The following is a 25,516-nucleotide window of genomic DNA, read 5'->3' on the forward strand; positions in this document are numbered from 1 at the left end:
CAGATGGACTGTAGAAAACTAATAAGGAGTGACTTTATCAAATGACACCATCATGAATTGTGGAAAAAAATGTATTGACTTTGTATTTCATACGAGAAGTTGAATGGGAGTCTACGGAGCCGACCTCCGGCCTCACTTTTCAGACCCATAAACTATCTCCACTTTTATATACCGTCTGTGGTTTTCCCTTATCAAAAATAATGATTATAAAAAAGAGATCAAGTATTCTTGCATGGCTTCAGACGACAATAAACCGCAGCCAGGAGCCCCCCCCCCCCAGCCCCCTCCTTGGACGCGCACCTGTTTGTAGGGATTTCCTCCCCCAACGGACGCCCGGAGGTCCCCGGACCCCGTTTTGGAAACCCCTTTAACAGGTCGCCCTCCCTCTGCACATCACCAGTCAGGAGTGACTTCAGCTCCAGCCTGGTGAGGAGGAGGAGGAGGAGGAGGAGGGGGGAGGAGCAGGCTGAGGCTCCGCTCCGCTCCCATGTTGATATTTGTTGTTTGGGTGGACACGATGTGAACGGAGGCTGCGGAGCGGCCTGGCAGCGCGCTTACCCGGGGGAGAGATGCAACTTTTTCCGGACACGACTGGTGACGATTTGTGAGGATTATTCGCTCATTAATTACCTCTGAAAGACGTTGGCCGTAAAAAAAAAAAAAAAATTAAATTAAAAAAAAAAAGGCACATCAGGTCTTTCCTCGGGTTCGTGTTGTGCGCAGAGACTCGCGGTGTCGACGGCCGGTCCAGGGTGCAGCAGCAGCCCGCCGGAGAGCAGCAGCAGCCCGCCGGAGAGCAGCAGCAGCCCGCCGGAGAGCAGCAGCAGCCCGCCGGAGAGCAGCCCGCCGGCGGCTTCCTCTCTCTGGATTCACCCTCCTCCTTTTTTCTTTTTTTTTCTTGGTGTAAACTCAAGTTTTTCTCCAGCCCATTGAAACCTTTAAACTTCTATAAAATGGTGTTCTTCGCTTCGCCGTCGGCTCGGAACCAGCCTGGATAAGGAGCGGGGAGCAGCAGCCTGCCGACGCCCGACCAGAGGGACTTTCCTTCGGTAAGACGGCGGACACGCAGCCGGGATGTCGGAGCCCGTAACGGGGGTGTTTGACAGCCGAAACCCTTCCGGTTTCTCGTCGGAGGTGGAGGGGGCCCGGGGCCGGTGTTGAGGGTGGAGTGGGTCCGTGAAGTGACCGTTCAGCCTTCTGAACCGAACAACACGAACTTCCCAGATGTCTCCTCAACTAGCCGCGTTAGCATTAGCTGCACTTTTGCTATCCGGGTCCGCTTGCTAACAAACGTGAACATTTAACGGTCGTCGCGGTTAGCTAACCTCCCGCCGGTCACGTGACTTCAGGGAAACCCGCAGATCATTTAATGTGAGTTTTATTTCATATTGTTTTGTGTGCAGAGGGTCACGTTAATAACAGGAAGTGTGTATTGCACCACTCAAACTTTTTGTGTGTGTAGTTTCCCCACCTACATGCTGTCTTTCTTTCTTTTTTTTGTTGTTGTTGTTGTTTGTTTGTTTGTTTGTTTGTTTTTGTCCGCTAATCTGAACTTTGCGCTTCCCTTCCCCAGAGGCCGGTTCACTCCGCGGCGGGAGGAGGGATTTTAACCGGCTGTTGATGCATCTCGGGGTGTCGGAGTCCATGAGAGAGTGCGAGTACAGCCAGATCAGCACCCGCAGCTCCACTCCGATGGAGACTCCTCACAGGAGGAGCCCGAAGAGGAGGAGGTGGGAGGCCTTCCCGGGCCGGAACAAGTTCTACTGCAACGGGAGGATTATGATGGCCAAGCAGACGGGGGTCTTCTACCTCACCCTGATCCTCATACTGGTCACCTGTGGACTTTTCTTCACCTTTGAGTGAGTATTGTTCTCCGGTGTCTTCGGTTTACTTATTGCGAGTCGACACTGAGGATCGAGTTTGGAGAGCGGTGAGACGCGGGTCGGAGACGTCCACCGGGCATCGCTCGTCCCCGCACGTCCTCGGGGTCGGGGAGCGGTCGGAGATGAAGCTTGTTCAGGGACTGGTGGAGACGACGTAGCGGTTCCTTCCAGAAAGGCGTGGGCTTCCTGCGTCGACGCCTTCGCGTGACGCGCTCAGCCCTGAAAAAGAGGTCGGCAGCGTTCGCCGGCACGCCGACATCTTCCAGCTGCGCAACTTCTCTTCACGCCCGTGTTTGCGAACGTGAATTCAACCGACGTGTCCTCGCTGCGTGGACGCTGACACTCTTTATTTTAGGATGTCTCTCAAACTTTTACAGTTAATCATCTCACTAAACGTCGGTCAGACATCTGGCCATAAAGCATTATTTTATTTCCCCCCGTCCGATCTCCCGCTGGAGAGCACAGCCAGTAATCACCATCCGGCCCGGGAGCCTCGGCTTTTTAGTTTTGATCTCCACCTCACCCTCCGTGTCCTAAATTGGCCCCCTGTGACTGGAGCGCACGATGCAGCACGGAGACGCTCGCCGACCTGAGAGCTGCCAGCTCCGGCGTGTACCGGCAGATACGGTGCGTCGTCTCTGTGCTCATTAGCCCTGAGTAATCACGGTGTCATCTGTCATCTACAGAAACCCTCATCTGCACCAGATAAGGATCCTGCTCTATCATGAGATTTGTTGTTCAATGGCAGCGTCTTTATCAGGGTAAAGTGCTGTTAGCAGCCGAGAAAATGCTTAATAGGCAAAACATGTGCAGTGGTTGAGGCCTGCTGTTCAGTATCTGCACTGAACAGATAGCACACGCTTAATGATACACACTTCGCTGGCCACTTTATTAGGTACCACAGTACAGTCCAAAAAGTGATCATTCTACTTTCTAGTTTATTTAGTTGTTCTTGCACAAACTGCTTTATATTGATAGTTGTCTCAAATATATGAAAAAAAAGAAAGAAGGTGGTCAAATTTTAGAAACGCAAAAGTATAACGCATCAATCGGTGCTTCCGTTATCAACCTGCTTTATCTGGATCGGGATCGCGGAGGCTGGACCCGTCACCGTTTAAAGTACAAGTAGAACTTCGTGAAAGTGGATTTCGAGCCAGAGTTGTTGCATTCAATTGATCGGATAAAATGCAAACCATTAAAAAGTGTCACCACCTGCTCTGGAAAATTATAATATATCGATTTTTAGACATTTTATACACTAAACTATATCAAATAAAAAACTGTTGCAGCTGTAATAGTAGGCTAAATACCGGCCTGCCACAGATACGTTGGTATTGCTGCATATGTTTCCCTATTTGAAAACTTTTTATAAAACATGTAGAAAAATATGGACAATAAACTGTAAAAATGTCGTACCTCCATTACTTATCTTAGTTACACACGTCAAATGTGTTTGATAACCAGATTTGAGGGATCATTGCAAGAGTTGTGTTTAAATATACTCAATAATGATATTGGAGGGGTTTGTTTTACTTTAATCTGTATCGGTATCGACCCCAAACATCCCGTATCGGTCAGGCTTAAGGGTCAAACATCAGTCATCAATAAAACGCACGAAAACCTGATTTAGGTCGGCGTGCGAACGTCCACCGCCTGTTTGCGTTGTTTTTTTTTTCAGCGTTCCCCGTGCGTGAAGTCCATCGCACGTAATGTTAGCACGTCTATTAGCAGTGACCTCTGGACCACTTCATCTTTCAATACGTCGTCACCTCAGCAGAGATACAGACAGAACGCATGAGCAAAGGGCAGAGGGCGCCGGAGAGGGCGCCGGAGAGGGCGCCGGAGAGGGCGCCGGAGAGGGCGCCGGAGAGGGCGCCGGAGAGGGCGCCGGAGAGGGCGCCGGAGAGGGCGCCGGAGAGGGCGCCGTGGCCCGAAGCATCCGACTCCCTTCGCTATGAAGCAGTTCATCCAATTACAGAAATGGGAGGTTAAGACATCGCAGCGTCCATCTGACCCTGGACGCTCCCCGGCACCCACATGTCGGATGCCAGATGCTTCCTGACCCCACCCCACCCGTCGGAGAGCTTCATTTCCTTCGCTGTGACCAGTCGATGGATCCGGGCCCGGCGTACTGCCCTCTTGTTTGTTGTGACTACAGGGGACGTGTTTCAGGAACACCGCGCAACCACAAAGCCACTTTTCAGCAAAGCACCGTCCGCCCTGTTCAACCGTCCATACCCCCGGGCTGGCCGAGTCCTCCTGACCCCCCTTTTCTCCCGTCAGCTGAAAGGAGACATTTATCGGACAGGGCGATAGTCAGCAGACCTGTACATTGGCTTCTGTTGTCATTAACTGTAATGCGTTTCGATTAGTTCTGTTTTCCTAACCTCCCTCACCAGTTGTCAGCGTAGCGGAGAACAGATCCTCCGTCTGTTCGTTGGGGTTTCTTCTTTCTTTAATAGCCTTTTTCTTTTCTTTTTTCACCACTCCTGTGGTAAGTTAGTCTGCGGTGTGATGACGGCTGGTTCATATGTGATATTTAGATTTGTGCGGTGTGCAGGGATGGAGATGCTACGTTGACCAGAGATCTTGCTTCATCTCCGCGTCTCTTTTTGCTTGTTTTCTTTGTGACTGAGGGGTGCTCAGCCATGCACAATAAACCCTGTTAGAGACCAGCAGACTCTGGTCTGTTTATTATCTCCCCCCCCCCTCCCAGATGCCCATGTGGGCTGTTGTTGCACATGTGTCCTTCCCTCCCTCACGTCTTGTAAAAGTTCACTCGGGCAGATGTTTGAAGAGGTGCTCCGATTTTAGGCCGAGAGAAAGTGAGACACTTTAGCTTGAGTGGTATTTGAGGTGAACTAAAACCATAAGATTGAGGTCATGACATCGAGTTTCTCAACACTGGTTTGGGTTGTAACGAGAAGCAGTGGTGTCATATGTGTTGGTGGTGATTATGATTGACTTTAGGAAGACTGAAATAAAACATGTATGCATCCAGAGTTCTCAAAACTGGACCCGTTGTCACTCATACATACGCTGGTGGCAGTGAGCTACATGCTGGTCTGAAGGAAATTTGGGGTTCAATTTAATGCTCAAGGACACTTCAGTATGTGAACAGGGAATCGTACTGTCAACCCGGTGGTTCCAGGACACCCTACTCCACCATCTGAGCTTCAGCCACCCTTTGATTAGTTGTCATGTTTTGTCTCTCAGCAGAAAATTAGCAACAACTTTTGATATATTTTTTTTGTAAGCAAAGTAGCTGAAAAACCCTCAAATGTGATGTTGATTTTTGTTTTGCACGAGATGGTAAACTGAATATATTTTAAAGATGATGATGGACAAATGAAGATATCTTAATAAGCCACATGAGGAATTCAAATTGCCATTTTATTTTATAGACAGATTATGAATTCAAGACAATAAGAAATTTCAATAACTGTCTCACTTAGAAGTAGATGAAGAGAACATTGTATTAGGCTGCATTCACTCTAATTTTATTATTAACCCCACAGGAGGAAAAAAATGCAGCTTTCTAAATCATTTGAATGGAGCCAGTCGTATCGCACAGAAAATGCAGGAGGATCCAGCAAAACAGTGCAGTCTGATTAAATATAGACGAGGAAACTAAACTACATGTCGACTACGGGATCATTAAGGCAACAAGCCAACCACTGGAGCCAACCAGCGTCACTCGGGAGGTTATTAATTTAGTAAAAAAATCAATTAATTGAGTAAACAATTTGCTGTCACGCATATATTAACTGATAACAAAGGTTTGGCATATTTTAATTTTGTGCTTTCCTGCCAGATTGGTGGGACTGGACTGATTTCCAAACTGTGTGGTTATTGTTGACTTGTTTGGGTTTACCAAAACTGGTTGCGTCGCCCGCAGCTCTTTATTTCCTGTTCCTCTTTTACATTCCTTTGTTGCAAAGCTGCAAACTGTTTATCTTACAGTGATGATATTGTACAAACGTCTCTCTTGTTACCATGTAGAAATGCTCAGATTTAAAAACCAGCAAAACTCAAGATCTAATTTATATTCTTCAGTAAAGCCTGTAACCTTTTTATTTACGGCGCCTGTTGGCAGTAGCACATTATTTGGGAGTGGATGATGTGTGACGGGTGGAAATATCTCCACCGTGTACAACAAGAGTGCTCAGGAACCCATCAGCAGTCATCCATCTGCTCTAAAACAATTAAATGTACTGTTTGTCAAGTTCTTTTAAAACGTTGCCCGTTTCTGGCTCGCTGGTAGTTTTTAAATTATTCTACAGTTTATGGCAAAATAACCAAAAGACTGTCAGTTGCATAGAAACCTTTCAGAAGTCACTGCGAAGTCAGCTGTTATTTGTGTAGAACAATTACCTGCAATCAGTCGTCTTGTCTGGTTTTCAGCTGTTGGAGAAAATCCTGACTTGATTCATCAAAAAATGAAGCGCTTAAGCAGTCAGTGATTCACCGTGACCTCGTCTTGAATGCCATCATATATAGTTTAATCTTGGAAACAAGACAGACCAGTTTCTACTTACAACATAACAACAAACACTTTGCATCCACATCCATGGAAATCTCCAAGAAAAGCCTGAGCAGTAATCCACTACTTAAAATATGAATAGCGTGTTGTGTGTTTTGATGAAGTTGTTTTTCCTTCTGAAGATGAGGTGCATCGTGTCGTCAGGTGTGTTGCGCTCTCGTCACACCCATTTTGCATCTCACTAATCCCAGTCTGAGTCTGTCTGAGTCATGATTTTGACAGGATATAGAGTAGTTACCTGAATATTCACTGGTTCGGCCTGCACCCCCCCCCCCCCCCCACCACCACCACCACCACGACCCTAGCAGCTCAGCAGTTTTTGAAAAAGTGATTAAGCTTTGCTGTGAAATAAGGGAGACAAGATGAATCATTGCTATGAGGATAGCATCATATTTGTTTGAGTTTTACTCATCTATTGCAAATAGTTTTGTCCTAAATGATCTTCTAGTTTGGTTTTTTTAAGTCTTCTCTTGCAACGGCAGGATAACATGGCCGCTCGGATGCTTTGGAGGTTGTTTAAAAAGAAACCGCCTCGGGTACTTTAATGGCACAATCATGTTTATGCGCAGGTTTAATAAAGTAGCCCGTGGGGGAAAAAAACATGAATAAAAAGGAACCCCCTAAAAAAAAGTAAACTCATTTTGGTCCTTGTATGACGGCTCTCTCAGAAAATAGAATAGCTTTAAGAGCCTTTTGTAAACGTGTAATTTTCTTCAGCTGCAAATGTACTGCGTGAAATAGAGGAAATATTCACTTTCTTTCTGGGGCAATGTTAGTTTTGAACAATGCTCCAGGAGAATAATGTGTCATAAGACAAACCATTGTGAAACATTGGTGTCTACATCATTTGAACAGTCACCGCCGTGGTGACAGGAAGAGAAATTCCTCTCAAGCCAAGCTGTCAAATAACAATTTGGAGAATTGTGCCATTCGACATGTAGTGATGCAGAGTTAGACTCCATTCAGTAGAAGAAATAGGTCTCATCTAATGAAAGTCCTGTTTCAAGGTTGATGTGCTATACTTGGCTGTTTAACCCGTGTAAATATCAGACGGATAGATTTGGGTCATTTTAGAAGCGCTTATGTTTTGGATGTAACTTTAATTGCACCTTGGTTCACCGAAACCAGGAATCCTGTTTGGCTGTTTGCATATTTGCAGCGTGACTAGCTTCAAGCCTTTGACCAACCCTACATCCTCTGTTTGTCACGCAGCCTTTCTGAACTAGCACATCCACTCCCTGCGTCGGTGGTAACCGAGTGCATGACTTGGAGATTTGGAGGGTTTCTCGAATGCATGAATGACCAACGCTGCACTGTGTAATATTGACGTGTCTGAAATGTGGCAGGAAATCTTGATTTCATGAAGCAGGTTGGGCAAAAATTTAACAATTTGCAAAAAGTGTTGCCATGTTCAGTTGTTTCATCGACAAATCACTTGCAGCCTACAGCGAAGAGGAGGTTCATGTTCTGCCCTTGTCTGCCATCACAAGCAATCAAAATGGAATAAAAAAGCAAAGCTGACAAAGCCTTGTATGCATGTAGTCCAGATGAGTAATGAGACTTTAGAATGAAAGGCCACTAAGCCAAGTCCTTCAGATGTATTTTTAACACAACGTTAAGCACATTTGAAACACATTCACGTATTTGGTGTTGTGTCGGTCTGGAGAATATCTCAGGAACTTCTCTCTGCTAAAGAAAGCTCAGCAGAATTGCAGTGTTTGGCTTTTTCTTTTTCTTTTCTTTTTTTATACATCATAGGATATTGATTTCCCTCAAAGTTGTTTGATTTAAAAAGCCTGAAGGTGGGGGGGCTGGCATATGTTATCTCAGGTGACACTGAAAGGACAGGCCGTAAACAGTGCCGAGTGAAGCGAGTGTCACATGGTCACATCAAACTGAGATGAAAGCCCCACAAGCTTAACTCCCAGCTGAGTTTTGAAAAACCGGTTGGCATCATAAGAGGATTTAATAGGAAATGTGATAACGGTAATCTGGATTGGATTATTGTTGAGATTAGCGCACCCTTTGAGAGGTAACTGAGTGGGAAAACCTCAGGAGACCCTATTGAGGTAGAAAGATTACCTTCAGCACTCTGCAAATAATGTCCTTCTATTGCACAGACAACATTTGCTGAAAAATAATTATAATACCAGAATTTACCAGGGTGACAGTACTGCAGATTTAATGTGCAGTTCATATTACAGTCTTTGTTCTTATTGCCATAATATTTGATGCAAAGTAAGTAAGATCAGATATGTTGTTTCATGAAACGCTTCTTTCGGGACATATTTGTGAAGTTAAAGATTTCCCACCCAATTCTGACTTCTGCTGTATATTTGAGCCAAAAAAATGCAATGATTGATCAAATGTCAAGTATTTTGACCGTCTCTGTTCCCTGTGCTACTAAATTGAGAAATCTAAATAAGCAAAAGGCCTGAATGTAAGAGGCCTGATTGAATGGATGCATATAAACGGTGATTAACATTTATGCTGCTTTTTCCTTTGTGCAGTGCTTCATGCTCAAAGTACAACTTAAATGTTTAAATTGGCTTTTGCTGTGAGATGCTTCACCTGAATCCAATCTGAATTACAATTTCTAAACTGTTTTTGTAGTCTTTGGTTTGAACCAAAAGTTGTTTTGTTTGTCTGGCAGAGACAGAAATTCCCATGTGACACATATCTTCATTAGACTGTGAACGGATTAACTGGCTTTTCATTTATTCTTATTGTTTCATTTGAGTTTAAACATAATTTCAACGTGACATATAAGGGTTTAAATTGACTCTCTTGCTGTACATTTGATAAAATCTTCATGCCAACATGGAACCTAAACGTTAGTTGAAGTGAGCGCGTCAGGTTTAGGACAGTAAAAGCTAAACACCTTCCTGATACAGCAACACAGCTGCTGCATGGATTAATAACAAAGCAGTGGATGTGACTTTGAAGCTATCATGTCGTGAGTTTGACCCAGTATTCTTCAAAGCATTATTCACGCACAGCTTACTGTCACATTTCAAGAGACACTGCTAATACGCAGTAATGACTGACGCAGACCTCGGTGCTCTTCGTCTATACTTGGAGATTGTGGTTCGTCTTGTAGACCTCAAAATCTAGTTTCTAGTACATCAAAAGGAACTGAAGGAACCCGATTTCCTATGAAGTGAAGGAATATTAAAAATTAAAGCAAAATCTTTCAAAAAAAAAGCTAATAATATAAACACTAAAGACAGCAGAGACTTCAACTTCTCTCATAAAATACAAAGTCAATACATTTTTCCTCAACTCTTTGTGGTGTCACTCCTCCTTACTAGTTTTTTTTCAGTTCGTCTGAAAATAATCACACCATTGATCAGGCCTTAAAAGGTGGTATTTTTGGGAGGGCGTGTTTGTTTGATTGACAGTCTTCTTCAAGGTTTCCGCTATCGGTGGGCGGGGCTTAATGTCCTCGGGGTTCCCAATCAGATTGGGTCAGATCCAAAATGGGTCAGATAATGATTAAAAATAAACCTATTGAAAGGAAAATCTGTTTTAGAAAGTGAAAAGTTTTGCTCATATTCTGCCTCAAGAGGAATAAATACGAGATGAAAAACCACCTGTGGATTGATTGTGAATTCAAAATTTCAAACGAGTCCAGTCGAGAAGAGCTCGACTGTTCCCACCTTGGTCCTGCAATTTAATTTGATTTAATTCGACCATGTAATTAAAAATCAAAGCCATGAATGGGACTAAAAGTGGAATAAAATGGGAAAACCTCTTTTCCTCATGTCAACAGTATTAGTCATGCTGCTTGTTGCTTTCTGAATGCTTGTAATCATCCTCTGATTGAAGTCATTCCTTATTGTGCATTATGCTGCTCTTCTCTCAACAGTGACAAGCGCAATATGTCTTGCACATTAATTAACCATATATCATTATAATGTTTGCCTGAGGAGTTCGCTGTCATACTTTTATTGCAGTCAAATCACACAAATCTCGACAGCCAAGCTGTTCTCTCTCGTAGATGGAGACCTTTTGGAAGGTAGAGATCAGGACACGCTGTGTTAGGTTGACTTTGGAGTTCGTATTTGTACATTTGAATTGTTGTGAGCAAACTTTGTAAAACAAGGCCAATTTAATGTAAAACTGTTAATTCAGCAGTATGTCTCCCTCCGGCGGTGATGTCATCAGTCATGCTACTGATTAAAATGTTTACATATCACACGCTGGTGTTATCTGCAGACCTTCGACGGCGACCGACCCAGACTGCAACGCTCTCCACGTCTACCTCGCCACCTTAATTAGCTTAGTCGTCAATATGTTTGTCTCCATCTGGCTTTGAAGTCAGATTCCCTCTTTAGGCGACATCAAGTCTTTTAGACCGTTTCTTCATCGTATACAACAGTTTTTAAATGCTCCTCTTCATCAACCAGCTGGTTTGTCGAGGCGTTTAAAAGGATTGTAACGACAGTCATCGTGCTGTCGCCATCTTGTCTGCTTCTTTTTATTATTATTATTACTTATTTTTTTTTTTTTTTGTCTTTTTCTTCCTTGGAGGCTTCAGCTCACTCATGTGGCTGTTTCCAGGGTAACCACATTCCCTTTCGAATTTTACCATGTCTGACATTGGATACTGTCCGTTTCCATGGCAACAACGGCCTTAAAGTCTCGGTTAGATGTAAGATTTTGGTATCGGACGAGAAGAGAAATGAAAATACAACTTTGGAAATGTCCAGTTCCTCGTCAGTGTTGGCTCTTTGCCGTCTCTAAAGGAACAGAGATGTTGAAATGTCTTTGTCCGATTCTGCCGACTTGTCACTTCACATCACACACGACCGCCTTTCCATTATGATCCTGATGTCTGACACCGAGCTCCTGAGGACGGAGCCGGTGGTTTATGCTCTTCTCTTCACTTCTGCCATCACAGTTTGCCAGATGACAAGTTTTGAAATAAAATCACATTTTCATTGCGAGAGAGCACAAATCCACATGTTCCAGCTGTTTCTGCAGAAACAGAGAACAGGCAGTTCCTTGTCACAATTTATTTATTTATTTTTTCTAAACCGTGATTGACTTTCTCATTGATTACCTCAAAACCCTTCAAATCTTTGCTGTGGGTTAATTGTTCCAGATGTAGCATCCTCAGACCGAGGTCTGCCAAGCTTTTTACAGCTGCAGTGATTTCTCATTAGCACCTCTAGTTAGCGGAGTCATTAATGCGATGTGTGACCAATCATCCTGAATAGAGGCCGGATTGAACGGGTTGATGAAAAGAAGCTGGGTAATGACATCAGACTTTGAAATTGTCTGCTTTTCCTGGAGCAGATGTAGAAAGACAGTCGTGACTTCTCGTGCTGCCACGTGCTGCGGGTGTTTTCGGACCGGAGGAACTATTTCACCGTTTTAATGAGCGATCACGTTTATTCTTATACATCCCAACGTGTACGCACCATTTAGACACGAGGCCCCAGATGTGCAGCCTTTTACAAACAGACATCATTTTTACCATCAATTATTCTTAAATGCTAAAAATAAGTTTGTATTTATGAACTTGTAACTCAAGCCCCCCTTTATGCTGTTGTTCTATCACATATCAAAAATGTTCAACGGATTTGTAAAGACAAAAAAACACCGCTAATCAGCCGTCATCTCTTTTTAGATTTATTTTTGATCAATATAACAGTAGAACAAGTAGAAACTCTTTGGATGACATAGAAAAGTAGACTTCCAGGTATTTTGGCCGGAGAAAACTTTAAATGTTTTAACAGAGATGAAACCCTCCATGCTGTGATGTGCATGTCTGTGTTTCTAGCTCTCAGCTGGGTGGGCTGTGTTTACCATGTGATGATGTTACAAGAAACAAAAGGGGCCAAGCTCTCTTCCCTGCAGTAGTCATCTCTTTTCAGCATTTCTTTAGGAATTTCCCTCTCAGCGCTGCTTAAACAGTCAGAAATCTGCCTGCATTCTCTTGTTATTTGCTTCCTCTCAAACTGGCGTTTGTGAAAACACACTTTCTGTTGTTTGTTTGGCAGCAAAGTGAAACGGTGCAGTTTTCTTTTCCCACGAGGTTTAGCTCAGCGGTGTCAGTTGCACTTATGATCACGCATAAGAAGACAATACTGACGTTTTATAAATGTAATGAAAGTGGATAAATCCAGTTGAAACCTATCAAGATGGACTCGTGCGATGTGATGCATGTTTATGTTGCGTAGATGAACAACACAACTGTGACAAACTATGTTTTTCATACTGTGGTCAAGAGAAAGATTCAAGGCCGACGGAGACGAACAAGGATTTTAATCAAAATGTAGCTGAACTCGTCCTTCACGAATGCAGTTTAAGTGAAGCGGTTTTGAACAAGTCTGTTGAAAACCTTTAACGCCTCGTTTATACTGTAAAGCTTTCATGACCGAGACTTTACTGTTGCAACAGTGACATACAAATATAACAATGAGATTATACATATTGCCTAATAGAAATACATTTTGCGAAGCTTTTGTTAACGAAGAGAAGTCTCACAAATTCGTGCAGTTTCTTTATTTTAATGTCTTCTATATATTTATAAAATGGGCTGTAGTACTGCCCCAGCCAGAGGTGGGAATGTGCCTTGTATTAGATGACAGTCTGTGCTGGAAGAAGTGTTTTCCACCCGGCCCAGTTTAGGAAAGAGTCACAAAGCATTGAGTGTACAATGGCAGAACCCGCTTGTAGTTGGTGCCCAACATCAGGTCTGTGTATCGTACACGGACCGAGTCAGTGTCCCAGTGCAGTGACATTAAGAACATCAGGTCAGTTTGAAACTGGAGAGATGTTTTGCTGCATGCTGTCGTCCTGCCTGCAGCCTCCTGCTGATGTCCCAGACACCCCAGGGCTTCTTTTTTTTTTTGCTCAGTCCAGATGTACAGAGGAGCAGGACTTTCCAGTTTCCACTCAAACCAGCTCAACCATTGCTCTGAAAAATGCCATGAGAATTGTATGCATGTTTTTTTTTTTTTTTAAATGAAGTAATATATAATGTTTTATTTGCGCTTTATTTTAGTCAGAGACTCATATATGGTTATGCTAGATAGATGTTTCTATCTTATCCCACCGTACGACCACTGATGTGCACTGTGTGTCATTAAAGCACCTGAGAATAAAGCATTTGCTATGGAATCGTATGTTGGCTGACCTTTTCCCCAGACTGAAGGGCAGTCATCTCAAGATGCTGCAGCTTCACTTAGCAGGGATCAGCAAATCTAAGTTAATGCTCCAGGTTCAGATTTACACTCACTCCGACCACTATCACTGGAGGAGCCCAACACGGCAGGCCTAAATATAGTTTGGCTTGCTTCATCAGATTAACTGTTGTTGGCACGGATCGGCGGATGTAACTGCCCTCCTCAGGTGTTGCCATCTGAAGGCTGCTGTGACGGTGTGACGGTGATATAATGTCCATCAGCGACCCATAAAATGTGTTAAAAGACAAAAAAAGATTTAAACTACAGCTTATGTAAACGGAAATTGTATTATTTATGCAAATTATTTAACATTTTTGTGATAAGTGCACAGTCACAAAAGCATTTGGTACTAATGTATATTCATAAAAAGAGGTTTTCTTTCCAGTATCTGTTCATATGTTTTAACAGATAAACAAGATACTTGATATATGAATACTAATATTATTGTGAACCTTAACTCAATTCAGTGCTGTTTCTCATTCCTTACCAGCATCCCTCAAAGAATATGCTGACCACATGTCTATATATTTGTCCATGTCTGCGATGGCTCCTCCTCACTGACCCCAAATCCAGTCCAGCAGACCGCAGACTAACAAATGAAGTGGAGGTGGCGGCCCGTGCCCCGCCCTTCTGGGACTAAATGTGATTACTGTAATAAGCACCTACACTGTCAGATGTTTAATGGGATTATGTGAAATTGACTCATTAGAGCAGATTACAACACAGGGGATTGACCCTTGTGTGTGTGTGTGTGTGTGTGTGTGTGTGTGTGTGTGTGTGTGTGTGTGTGTGTGTGTGTGTGTGTGTGTGTGTGTGTGTGTGTGTGTGTGTGTGTATCTGTTAAGTGATTGTATCACCTTACTGGTCATTAGGCAGCAGGTCGAGGGTATTACGGCGCTCGCCTTAACTGGCCTGCAGTGATTGCACAGCCTCTGTGTTGTTAACTAAAGTTTGCATCAGCTGATGTTTGTCTAGCGCTTCACCAAGACTCGGGCTATTTGAACTTTTACGGGTTTTTTTAACTACACCAAAGTCAGCCAGTAATTTCTTATTTGGTCGTTTTTCTTATTACCTCTTCCTGTCCCACCAGTTGTCCGTTCCTGGCGCTGCAGCTGACCCCGGTCATCCCGGTCATAGGAGGGGTGCTGTTTCTGTTTGTACTGGGGACTCTTCTGAGAACCAGCTTCAGTGACCCCGGGGTGCTGCCGAGGGCCACCCCAGATGAGGCAGCTGACCTGGAGAGGAGCATAGGTGAGAAAAACTCTTCATTAGATTATATTAGATAAAGAAATGAAAACCAACGTTTGAACTTTTGTTTTGTGTCTCAGAGGCATCTTTTTTTAGTTTTTCTTTATAAAATCGCTGCCTCTCATTCTGTCCTTTCTCGTCCTCTCTGTCTGAGCATACAGTTGCCTTTGTCATCGATACTCTATTTTCTCTGCATTTCACTAATCCAGTGGAGCTATAGTGGTTGATGTGTCTGGTGTTTGTGAGGCCAAAGAAACGGGGATCAATCCATCAATCATCCACTGACTGTAAAGGCACTCTGCATTCAAGCTAAGGTGAAATATTTGTGCTACGAAGACATAATGGCCTTTGATCTGTTTATTTCACTACAGCTTCTCCAAGAGACCCCATTTGATATATAACTTACTCATAAATTACCATTTGATAACTTCTGAATCTAATTTGTGACGTGAAAGGTAAAACTGTTGGTGCATTAGGAACCACTTGATACGAGGTAACTGAATTACCAGCAGCGCAGCCCTGACAATATCTCTCCTTGACTCAGAACCAGCCGAGATGAGTTTATGATATCAATTTAGTCTGTTCATTAAACTCTTAGAGAAATGTAATCAATCAGAAAACTATGTTGTACTGTTTCTAATGGATGATGCTTGGCATTCGGACAAAGACTGATTGGTTGCGCTTTGTGTCCAATTCTCGGTCTGACTGCCACAACTGCAAAATGTTAAGTAAGAAATCTATATGTAAAAAAAAAAATCTCTGTTGTGGTCTAAAATCCTTCTGAAAATGTTCATCAGAGGCCAGCAGGCAGATATCAAGACAATTTTGCAAGGGTGCATTAATACTATTATTTTGCTTCAAGCACATCTAGAAAGTAGATCCAAGAAGTCACAAGACAATGTGACGGACATACAGGAGGAAAGAAAACCACTGTTTGACAGATGTACTGCATAAATTGGGCACAATGTGGTGTTGCTTGTCTCGGCAAGACAAAGTTATCTGACTTTAATTTACACTGAAAATGATATCAGTTTAGTGACTCGTCGATCTCTTTAAGTGTCCTGCTGCCCTGAAACTAAATGAATTATCACCACTTAACTCAAAAGTTAAACTTTTTAAACCCTATTATTTTTAAAACCTTGTTTCCGGTTTTGGTCTTTTTTATTTGGAAACTGAAGCTTTTAATTCTCAGCCGCGGTCCTTTTCCGTGCTTCAGGCAACTCGGGCCTCATCAAACAAACTCTGGACTGGCTTAATTAATCTCATTAGGAGACTTAAAAGCTTTTGGAGGGATGGTTTTAGTACAGAGCTTGGAGCAGCGGGTTGAAACGGCACTGTGCCAAAGTACCATGTTATATTGGCTTGCATTTTTTATTTTATTTTTTTCAAAGGATAAACAAATTAAAAGGCTGAAAATATGAACAATGTTGACCCAAATACCACATTGGTCCTCCCGCCCCACAAATTGGCTATTGTGCTCTGCATTTTCATGCGTAGCACTCGGCTGGAATCTCTTGTTCATAGATGATTGATTGTTGTCATGTTGTTGTTGTTGCCTGTAGCTGAATCTGGATGTACAGTTGGTGGTGAAACGATGGAATAAATTAGAGGAATTTCCTCGAGGAAAATTATTTTTCTTTTAAGACCTGGTTCTTATTTGTTTAGTTCTGGACATCATTCCTATCAGCTTTCGACATTTTGCTCAGCTAGTTGCTGAGACGGATGTTTGCAGGGACTCAACACAACTTTACAGGAGTTCAGGGCTTCGCTAACGGAGGAAACCGGTACAGTTTAACCAAATGTCTAAGCTGCTTGGGAGTGAAACATTGACATTAGCATGTAAACGATAAGCCAGACTGTCTCTCAATCATCAATCAAGTTATGCATTGCTCCCTTGGTCCACTATGACCAACTCCTTTGTCTGGTTGAACTCTTCTAACATTTTACAGAGAGTTCAGTTTTCATGAAAATGTTTAGAATAATTAGACTAAGCTTGTTTGAATAGTAGAATAACATGTAGTTGTGATGCCGTCAGGTCTCTGTAGCGTCTTCTTGTCCCCCTTCGTCCCCACCAGTAGACCAATAGACTGATTTAGTACTGCTGCCATTATGGGTCCTGTCATCTTCCATTTGAAAGAACCTGGCTTGTAATAACATGATGATCTCACACACACAATGATATAAACCTGACCAAGACAGAAAATACTCCACAGCGAGAAATGTTCGAGTTAAGCTACTAACAGATAGAGGTCACTGCCTTTTCTCACTCCTGGCAGAAAGCGGAAAAAAACCTTCGTAATGTTTTCAAAAAAATGTTTTTACGTTTACTAAATTCTGCGTCTCTTTATTCCTGTTTTCTTGTTGTCTCTGTTGGCTTGTTGAATGAGTATCTTTGCTCACACCTTTTCTTTTGCCATTTAAACTTTATCCTCCTCTTTTCTCTGGTTGTTTAGTCCAGTGCAGTCGGTCTCTAGCGATGGCGTGGCGGCTTGATATGTAAGACATTAGCAGCACATCTGTTAGCTCTTAACTTGATCTTCCAACCTCATCCCAAGTCTCAATAACAACCAGCCTCACAATGTCTTCCAGGAGAATACACTTAAGCTTGTCTCTTTCCATTTCTATCTTCTTCATTCGTTTTGTCACTTGTATTTTCCCGTTGCCCTTTCGTCCTGAAGCTCTGATTAAAATGCATTTTTCTATTGTCCAAGTGCAATACCTGCATTTATTGCCCACATTAATACTCATAAAAATGGATTTTTGATGTCGTTGTAGGCACATTCATACTCGTGCCAGTGCATTTCTCTTCTTCATTTGCTCCTCTCTTACTTCCAACCTGACTCATTCCCAGCAACTTTTTTTTTTTTTTTTGGATCTGACTGAGACAAGCTCTCGTCTTTTTTATTCACATCTTATTTTGTCTACTAATATGTCCTTATGTAACTATGCACTCATAATAACCAAGCAGCTGACAGGCTCAGTGAGCATGGGTAACTTTTTGCCGTAATGTAATGTCTCTTTTCCGATTCAGGCTTTGTTCCCCATATGCTCAACTGCTGCTTCTTTGATTTGCAACTTGACGTACAGTATTTCCTCACGGGATTACTTTTGTTGGACTGTATCACATTTTAATAAAATAACATGTTCCATACAAAATCCTAATCAAGGAGAAAGAATAATTTGCTTTTCTTGATTGGTGTAAATGACAAAACTACTTACTGATTGCCTTCAGCATCTGTAATGTGCATATAAAATGCGTATTACGTGAATGCGCATGCATCACACTAAATTGCTGAACCCTCCAGCCACCAGTAAGTTGTGTAATTCACCAGCAGCCTCATGAATAGATGATGATGTTTTCAAGTCAAAGTGCTTCCAGGCTCACGTTCAACACAAATCTTATTGATCTGTTGACTCGACAGTGGAGGACCGAATGTCTGTCCAATACGAGACATCCAGGTGTCTCGTCTTCCCTGCGTTTCAGAAGGGAAAGCTGATAGCTCGACCTTTGCTGTCATCGCGGTGAGCAGATATCGCTGCTGTCTGACAGATGCTTTGGACTTCAGGTTAGAGCGGGTGAGCCGACCAGACAGAATCAAATATGCCAAGTTGACCCAGGTTAAATATGAGAAATATAAGAGACGTAATGCTATTCGTTCCCATTCCCACTATGTTGTCGCTCTGGCGTTGACTCTTAACGCAGCAGATGAAACTGGTGCACCTATGAAGGTTCGGAGGAAAGAGTGATGGGTCAGGAAAGGCAGCACAGCTTGTTGTTTATCTCGGTTCAAAATCCAGACGACAGTTGATTTCTCTTCAGTGTGCCGCATTTGATATCTATGCGTGTCTGCCTGCCCGCCCAATATGTCAGGACTAGACAGGCTGGCATCAGTTCAGCTACCACATGCCAAATCCAAAAGACTCTAAAGCATTAATCAGAGTGAAAGATGGTCAGAGCAGCCCGTTTCCCCTCTTTCCACCTAATATGGTTCAAGCTGGCTGGTGAATGTCAGGACAGCCTCGCTGTTCTTTCCAAAGCTAGCAGCCAGACTCGAGGCCAGCAGAGGAAATAGGTTTTGAAAGGCTTGGAGCTGAGACTGCTGGAGGAAGGATGGGGATGTGAGTAGAGGAAGCAATGACATTTGGGCTCTTTGTGACTGGGTGTTTGAAGGTGGGACACAAGTGTTATGAAATGCATCATTTTACCATGTTTTATTTTGTTTGTTTTTATCGTTGTACAGTTGTATATCTACAGGTCTTCCCTCATGTTCTTTTTCAGTTTAAATCTGCGTCAGGATGGTAAAAGACTTGTGTTGGAGCCACTCCAGCGCCGTCTTGGTCTCGAAACGTTGGTTCATTAGTTTGCTAATAGATGAACCGTCACATGCACTCTGGAGCAAGTCTTTTCCAAGGATCTGTTTCTATTTGGTTTTATTTATCCTTCTCTTAACTCTGACCAGTCTCCCTGCCCCTGCTGCTGAAAAGCATCCTGGATGGGTGGATGGATGGGTGGGGGAGAAGAGGGGGGGGGGGGGATGGATGGAGATGAAGATACAGCAAAAGCAATAAAAATGACAAAATAAAAATAGAGGTAGTAAAGGTATAAATATAAAAAAATAAAATTGCACAGTATATACAAATAAAATAGAATAAAATTAATTGAAATAGAATTAAATTAAACAACAGTGCAATGGTGTAAATGATGATGTAAGATGGATTTGGCCAGAGGTGAGTTATTGTGCAGTGGGCAGGAACCATCTCCCGCATCGGGAACCATCTCCCGCATCGGTCCTTGTGACAGCAGCTGGATGAGTCAAATCAGATCATTTTTCTTTGTGCTCTTTAAGTCCTTAAGATGCGGTTTGTCAAACCCAACCCGGCCGTTCGGCAGGTTTTCCCGGTGGTTTCAAGCGTCTTCCTTTTCACAATGATTGAAGTCACTGAGAGCTAAAAGAGTGTTTAAATCACTGGTCTTATTACATAAGGTTTTCTTCTTATTTTTTGGTGATTACGTTTTGTTTTGTTTTTTTTTGTTTTTTTTTCATTACAGAGCAATTAAACAAATTCCTCGTAACGTTCTTATCGCTAAATCCACATAATATTCTGCTCTCAAGCCTCTTTTGTTTTAATTACGTTGTGTTAACTTTTATTCTGTGTGAAACATCTCAGTTGGGACTGCCTTCGCCAGCGTCCTCGGCAGAAACTCAGACGCCAAACTCGTATACAGCCCATTACTGGAAAGAGCCAGAGAAAGACCAGCTTGAGCTATTCTATTAGATGAGAGCCACTTTAATCACATTAGATGCAGCTTCCTTTCCTTGCAGTGATAAGACGCTGCTAGCATGCTTGTTGGATTTTAACACCTAGTAGGACTGGCTGTAGTGATGAATTTTCTTTGGCTGAATAAACGAGGGCTCTTTTGCTTCTGAACGGTTCCTTGAACATCACGAGATGTCAGCGGTAGCTACTTTTTCCACCCTACTTGGCATTTGTACCCTTTAAATGCTGACCGTTGCGCTGTTGCATGCCACTAAAGCCCCCCAAAAAGCTGTCATCAATTTCAATGAATCATCACGGATAGTGCAGTTCACAGAGCTGTATTGATTCTGACCTCCCGTTTGACCGCCAACTCCAGAAATTAAAAATGAGTAATAAATCTGCCAGAAATACACCAGTGACTCCCAAGATGTGATCCAGAGATACCCTCAGAGTGGGAGGGCATAGCTCAAGTACTGTTGCTGTTTTTTTTTAATCCATGTTGAAGCCCTTTCTGCTTTTTAGACAAAAATACAGCGTACTGTTTATCTGGGCAAAATGAATATCTTGTTTTGAATGGCAGTCCAATCATAATTCATGCTGCTGTGAGTCTCTTCGCTCCTCGCTTACTGTAGCCGACCGCCCTCGGTCACTTTCATGTTCGACTTCATTGTTATTGGCTGAATATTAAGTAATATGTGTGCAGCAAGTGGCGAGAGGCTCCATTACAAAACCACTTGACATCTCAGCCTCTACGTTTGTGCGTTGCTTGTACACGGACCTCAGTCTGTCCTCTCGTTTGCCTGATGAGGGAAGATATGTCGGGGAAGGAGGGCCAGTTCAACCGGGTTCAACATGAGACGGAGAGGAACTGCTTGGAAGCAGTAATCGGATGATGAGAAGGTGTGTAGGTGGCTAAATTGAAACGAGCATAATTATGAGCAGCAGGAAGTTAATCTCCTAGCCTCCTCCTAATATATTTTACCTGTTGGGTTTAGTTTAGCGGTTTAGTTACATGTGGGCATTTAAAAAGTGTCTATGAGGTGCTGCATGTGTCTGCCTGAATTAAACCCGGTCTTTGATTTCCCTGCTCTCTGCATCGGCTTGCAATACCCTCAACATCCAGGAGGGGGGTTACGTAACAACTTCCACCATAACCTCCCATTTATGTCATTTTCATCATGTTCTTCTGTTAAGAGTTATTTTATGGTTTATAAAGTGTCCAAAGCAAAATAGCTGTCTTTTGTCTTTTCTTTCTCTGTCTGTCTGTTTCCCAAACCCGCTGGAGACAATTATGTTTAACACGTCTCTGATTTACCGCACGTGTAAACAAAACAACAGCAGGCCAAGTGTTCTGTGTATCTGTAAGCAATACTTGTACCGCCTTAGGTCATACTTGAACTTGATAAACCACAAACAGATGCTTCTTTTGCTGATTGTTTGCAGTCGACCTTTTCACTTGAGGGATTATTTCATTATTCTGGACTTTTTGACTTTGTAGTTTATTGTCATGTGAATATATTTATAAGAAAACAATCATGAAAATGAATAACAAGCTTTTGTATTTTGTCTGTTATAATGGTGCATTGTTTCTAACACCACAAAGAGATGTCGAACTAATTTAGCTTTTTTTATTTCTTTAAAGTGTTGTTAGTCACTTGATTTTGAGTAGCAAAAAAACATCATATTCTAACAGGCCTTAAAATGCGTTTTGAAACTGCAGTATGAGGCTTCACTTTGTAACCTTGTGCCTTCAAAATATCCAACACGGTATATAACAGCTCACCTTTAACTTTCCACTGGCTTTTCAATAGACATCATGTGGCCTTATGTTCCATTTAAATAGCTTGTAAACCCACTCTAACACCATCTTCAGACGCTGTGTAGATGTGAGTCTCGTGTATATAAACAGTCTGAAGAAAAGTCTATTTGAAAAAGGTAGGAGTATATTTTTTAGTTCTAGTTTTAGTGCTTGATTGAACGGCGTTTGTTTGTGCCTCTCTTGGCTGTCAGTTTAAGGTCGCTGATACTGTGTGTTGGTTGAAACTTCTCCATCAATGAAAGTAAAGACTTCAGTGTTCTCTCCTCCACAGTCACAGCATGGCGATTAGTTTCTCTTTATACCTCAGCAGGCAACACCTACCACAGTTTAGCTGACATTGAACCCTTATTTAACGTGTGTGTTCTGTTACATCACTTTTTTTTTTTAGTCTACCCGGTCTTATTTCCGAGCTTGCAGCTCTTAGGCCGGGCTTATCTCCCTGAGGGATCTCCCGCTAGACTCTGATGCAAGGCTGAGCTTCGGCTTCCCGGATGGCTGAAATATACAAATGGCTCCGTTCAGCAGAAAAGCTGCTTTGACGCCGCCCGCTCACACACTGCTTCCCTCTGAACAGCTGTAGTGAATGTTCAGCGGGCTGCTCCAAGTGTACTTAAGGTGGGAACCAATGTTAATTTACAGAAATGGTGGCGTTAAGAGTCACGTATTTGAGACTGGTTGTTATAAACATGAGTGAAACCTGGACTCTTGAACTGTGAGAGGTCGACTGCTTATGAAAACCATTCATTACAACATGGACATTAAAATGCAATTGAGAACCTTTGCTGTTATATTTACACATTCAAAAATTTTGCGGTATAATTTTTGTTGATTCGGTGCTACACAAATCTTTAAGACCAGAGTTTTGGAGAATTTCTATCAATATTACCAACGACTGAATGAATATAACGTGCATGTTTCCTTTAGATCATACAAGATATGTTGTTTTTGGACTATTTTCTATTAAATATGAGATTAGAAAATGATCGCATTCTGTTTTTATTTAAATTTCACACAGCGTCCCAACTTTCTTTGGAAACGTGGTTGTATTAGGTCGTATATTTAGTAGTATATAATATGTCCCGAAAATAATATATTTCAATGATAACAAAATACTGAAAAATATTTTATTTTTGATTTCAAAAACAAACAATTGCAACAAAATAAGTGTGTTAGTTTTTTTTCCTTCCTGCCAGCATTATTTTACTGATCTAAGAATACACTTTGAAGAGGTTTCTTCTGGAGAATCTCACGCTTGCTTGTCATCGCTCTTTATTTCCCTCGACAGGAGCTAATTTTACTGTAGATTTTACTGCACAACGAATACTTGAACAACGGTGAGTTCAGGTTGAAACGTGCTCTGCTCTTTTGTTGTCTGCCGACAGGAACCGAAGGAGGACGGAGGAGAGTCATCACAATAGAGACACATTCACATGCTCTCCTTTAGAAATGTCAAACACCCACGACAGCCTCTCAGACTTAACCACCACCTCCCCCCCTCCTCCCCCCCCACACACACACACACACACACTACTCTGCAATGCTACTGGCTCCCGTGTAAATGATCTTCCTACACACACACTATCTCTGACTTTCAGTATGCGTTCGGGTGCTCAAGACGAGCAGAGCAAATAATAGGATAGAGGCGCTGCCTTTTTATGGCTCCAGAATCACTATCATTGCTCTCATCCGTAGCGTTCAGCCTGTCATCATCTTCCTCCACCAAAAGCCGTTCACTGTGATTTGCCACCTTTCTTTTTTTTTTTTTTCTCATTGCAGTCTGAGGATTGTGGTGTTAAGTGCATGTTGAATCCAGACTGTTGTTTAATATCACCTGAACTCCCGTAACAGCTGACTGCATGTTATTCAGGAGAGACAGAGCTGCTAGTTTTCCGCTCGTTGTGTTCTATTAGCGGCGCAAAAAGTTTGGTTCTGGTCATCGAGTTTGACCCACAGCAGCCGAATCTGGAGCTCAAAGACGTGCTGATGGATCTGAATGAGCTCTGTGAGCTCGTCCATGTTCACGATCACTTCACCGCCGAGGTGTATCAGTCAGACAACTGAAACCAGACATCAACACATTGCTTTTAGACCTGCACATAAAGAAATGTGTTGTCTACGTCTTTATAGTGTCTCCGGTAGCTGTTTTCAGAAAGCGTGACATTTATTCTAGTGAATTACAAATGTACATTTTCTAGCCATTAGTAACCTTTATCCTTCATGTAATTGACTGCTCTTTGTTGTTTTGTCTGTTTTCTGTAATGTAGAGGAACAGTGAACATTTAGTGGGATGTAAAATACATTGATTAAAGTCTGTTTTTAGTGCATCTTACAATACTTTCTGTGATTAAGCATTGGATTTATGGCAGTACTCATACTTAACCCTGTCCAGAACTACGTCTCTGTTCTGTTTTCCTTCTGCTGCAATAATAACGTGGGAAATGTTTGATTTGTAATGTTCTCCTTGCTTTTATTATTATTACTCCGTTTGCACATTGCATTCAGAGGTTTTCCAAATAAACAGGTGGTATTTTTGTGCCAGTATTCAAAAGGCACCTACGTCAGTAATGAGTGGCAGCTGTGTAAGAAGGTTTAACAAGTCTTTTCACTTTGATCCTGATGCGTCTCTTTTGTCTTCCTCTCTCTTTGATTCCCCGTAGACGCGTCTAACGGCGGTACGACCTACAGGCCTCCTCCCAGGACCAAGGAAGTGGTCATCAATGGCCAGACAGTCAAACTGAAGTATTGCTTCACGTGCAAAATCTTCAGACCACCACGTGCCTCCCATTGCAGCCTCTGTGACAACTGTGTGGGTGAGTGACGAGGATGTTTTCTGCACATTTTGGTATAAAAAAAAAAAAAACACACACAAACAGTCGAGACCATCGGGTAGTTACAATGGGAACGACAGGGAGAAGAAAAAAACTAACATAATGGGTGAGTTTTTTTTCTGCTCTGTCTCCTGAGACAAAGTGAAAAGCACAGCCAGGCAATTACTAGAAGATGGAGACGGAAACACAGACCCGCATGTCTGTATCTTTCTCATCAGGGTTTTTGTGCTCGGCCTTTTTAAAGTCGGTTTCCTTGTCAGAGGAGGAGCTGACTGAAAACCTGGATGAGAAAGACGGGAGAGTAGTAAACAGGAGAAAAAGATGTGGAGGTGGTGATCAGATGCTCGCTGGCAGCAACGAAGACGCACTCGAAGCTGAACGAAAAGATAAAGCATCATTTTGAGAAACAAGCCTATGTACTGCATGTTGTTGATTTTTATTATTTAAATTCTGAAATGAAATCGACGAGGCTCAGCTTTTCGTTTGAGGTGAAGTTTCTAAAAACAACACGGGTTAGAGCTGCCGGTTATTTAAAGGCTTTTTTTTCCACAGCAAACATGAACCAAAAGCAGTTTGATGGATTATAAGGTTTAAACACACAAAGTTCAGATTATAGCCGTGAGACGCGAGCCACAAAAGGGAGGGAAGTGGGAAAAAAAGGGAGAAACTGACACATCGTTGGAGCGTCCATCCTGCAGGTGGGTGATAACCTCTGCTGATGAATTTGAGTTGTAAGAGTT

General features: G+C 42.6%; 1 protein-coding gene across 3 annotated transcripts in view; it reads left to right on the forward strand.

The window, feature by feature from the left end:
- The first annotated feature begins 411 nt into the window (after nt 1-411).
- LOC138632950 (palmitoyltransferase ZDHHC14-like) overlaps nt 412-25,516 on the forward strand; it is a 37,842-nt gene continuing 12,737 nt past the window's right edge. For 2 of the 3 annotated variants that reach the window (XM_069718879.1, XM_069718881.1), the window contains exons 1-4: nt 412-1,049; nt 1,574-1,859; nt 14,713-14,873; nt 24,606-24,758. In XM_069718879.1, the coding sequence (XP_069574980.1) occupies nt 1,621-1,859; nt 14,713-14,873; nt 24,606-24,758 (553 nt within the window). In that variant the 5' untranslated portion in view covers nt 412-1,049; nt 1,574-1,620. Of the gene's footprint in view, nt 1,050-1,085; nt 1,372-1,573; nt 1,860-14,712; nt 14,874-24,605; nt 24,759-25,516 lie in introns of those variants that run through there. The other variant, XM_069718880.1, reaches the window with a different exon arrangement.

Source organism: Brachyistius frenatus, unplaced genomic scaffold, assembly GCF_029030835.1.
Source record: "Brachyistius frenatus isolate BFR_SWC_R1_liver_20210118 unplaced genomic scaffold, ASM2903083v1 Contig_201, whole genome shotgun sequence".
Lineage (NCBI taxonomy): Eukaryota > Metazoa > Chordata > Actinopteri > Embiotocidae > Brachyistius > Brachyistius frenatus.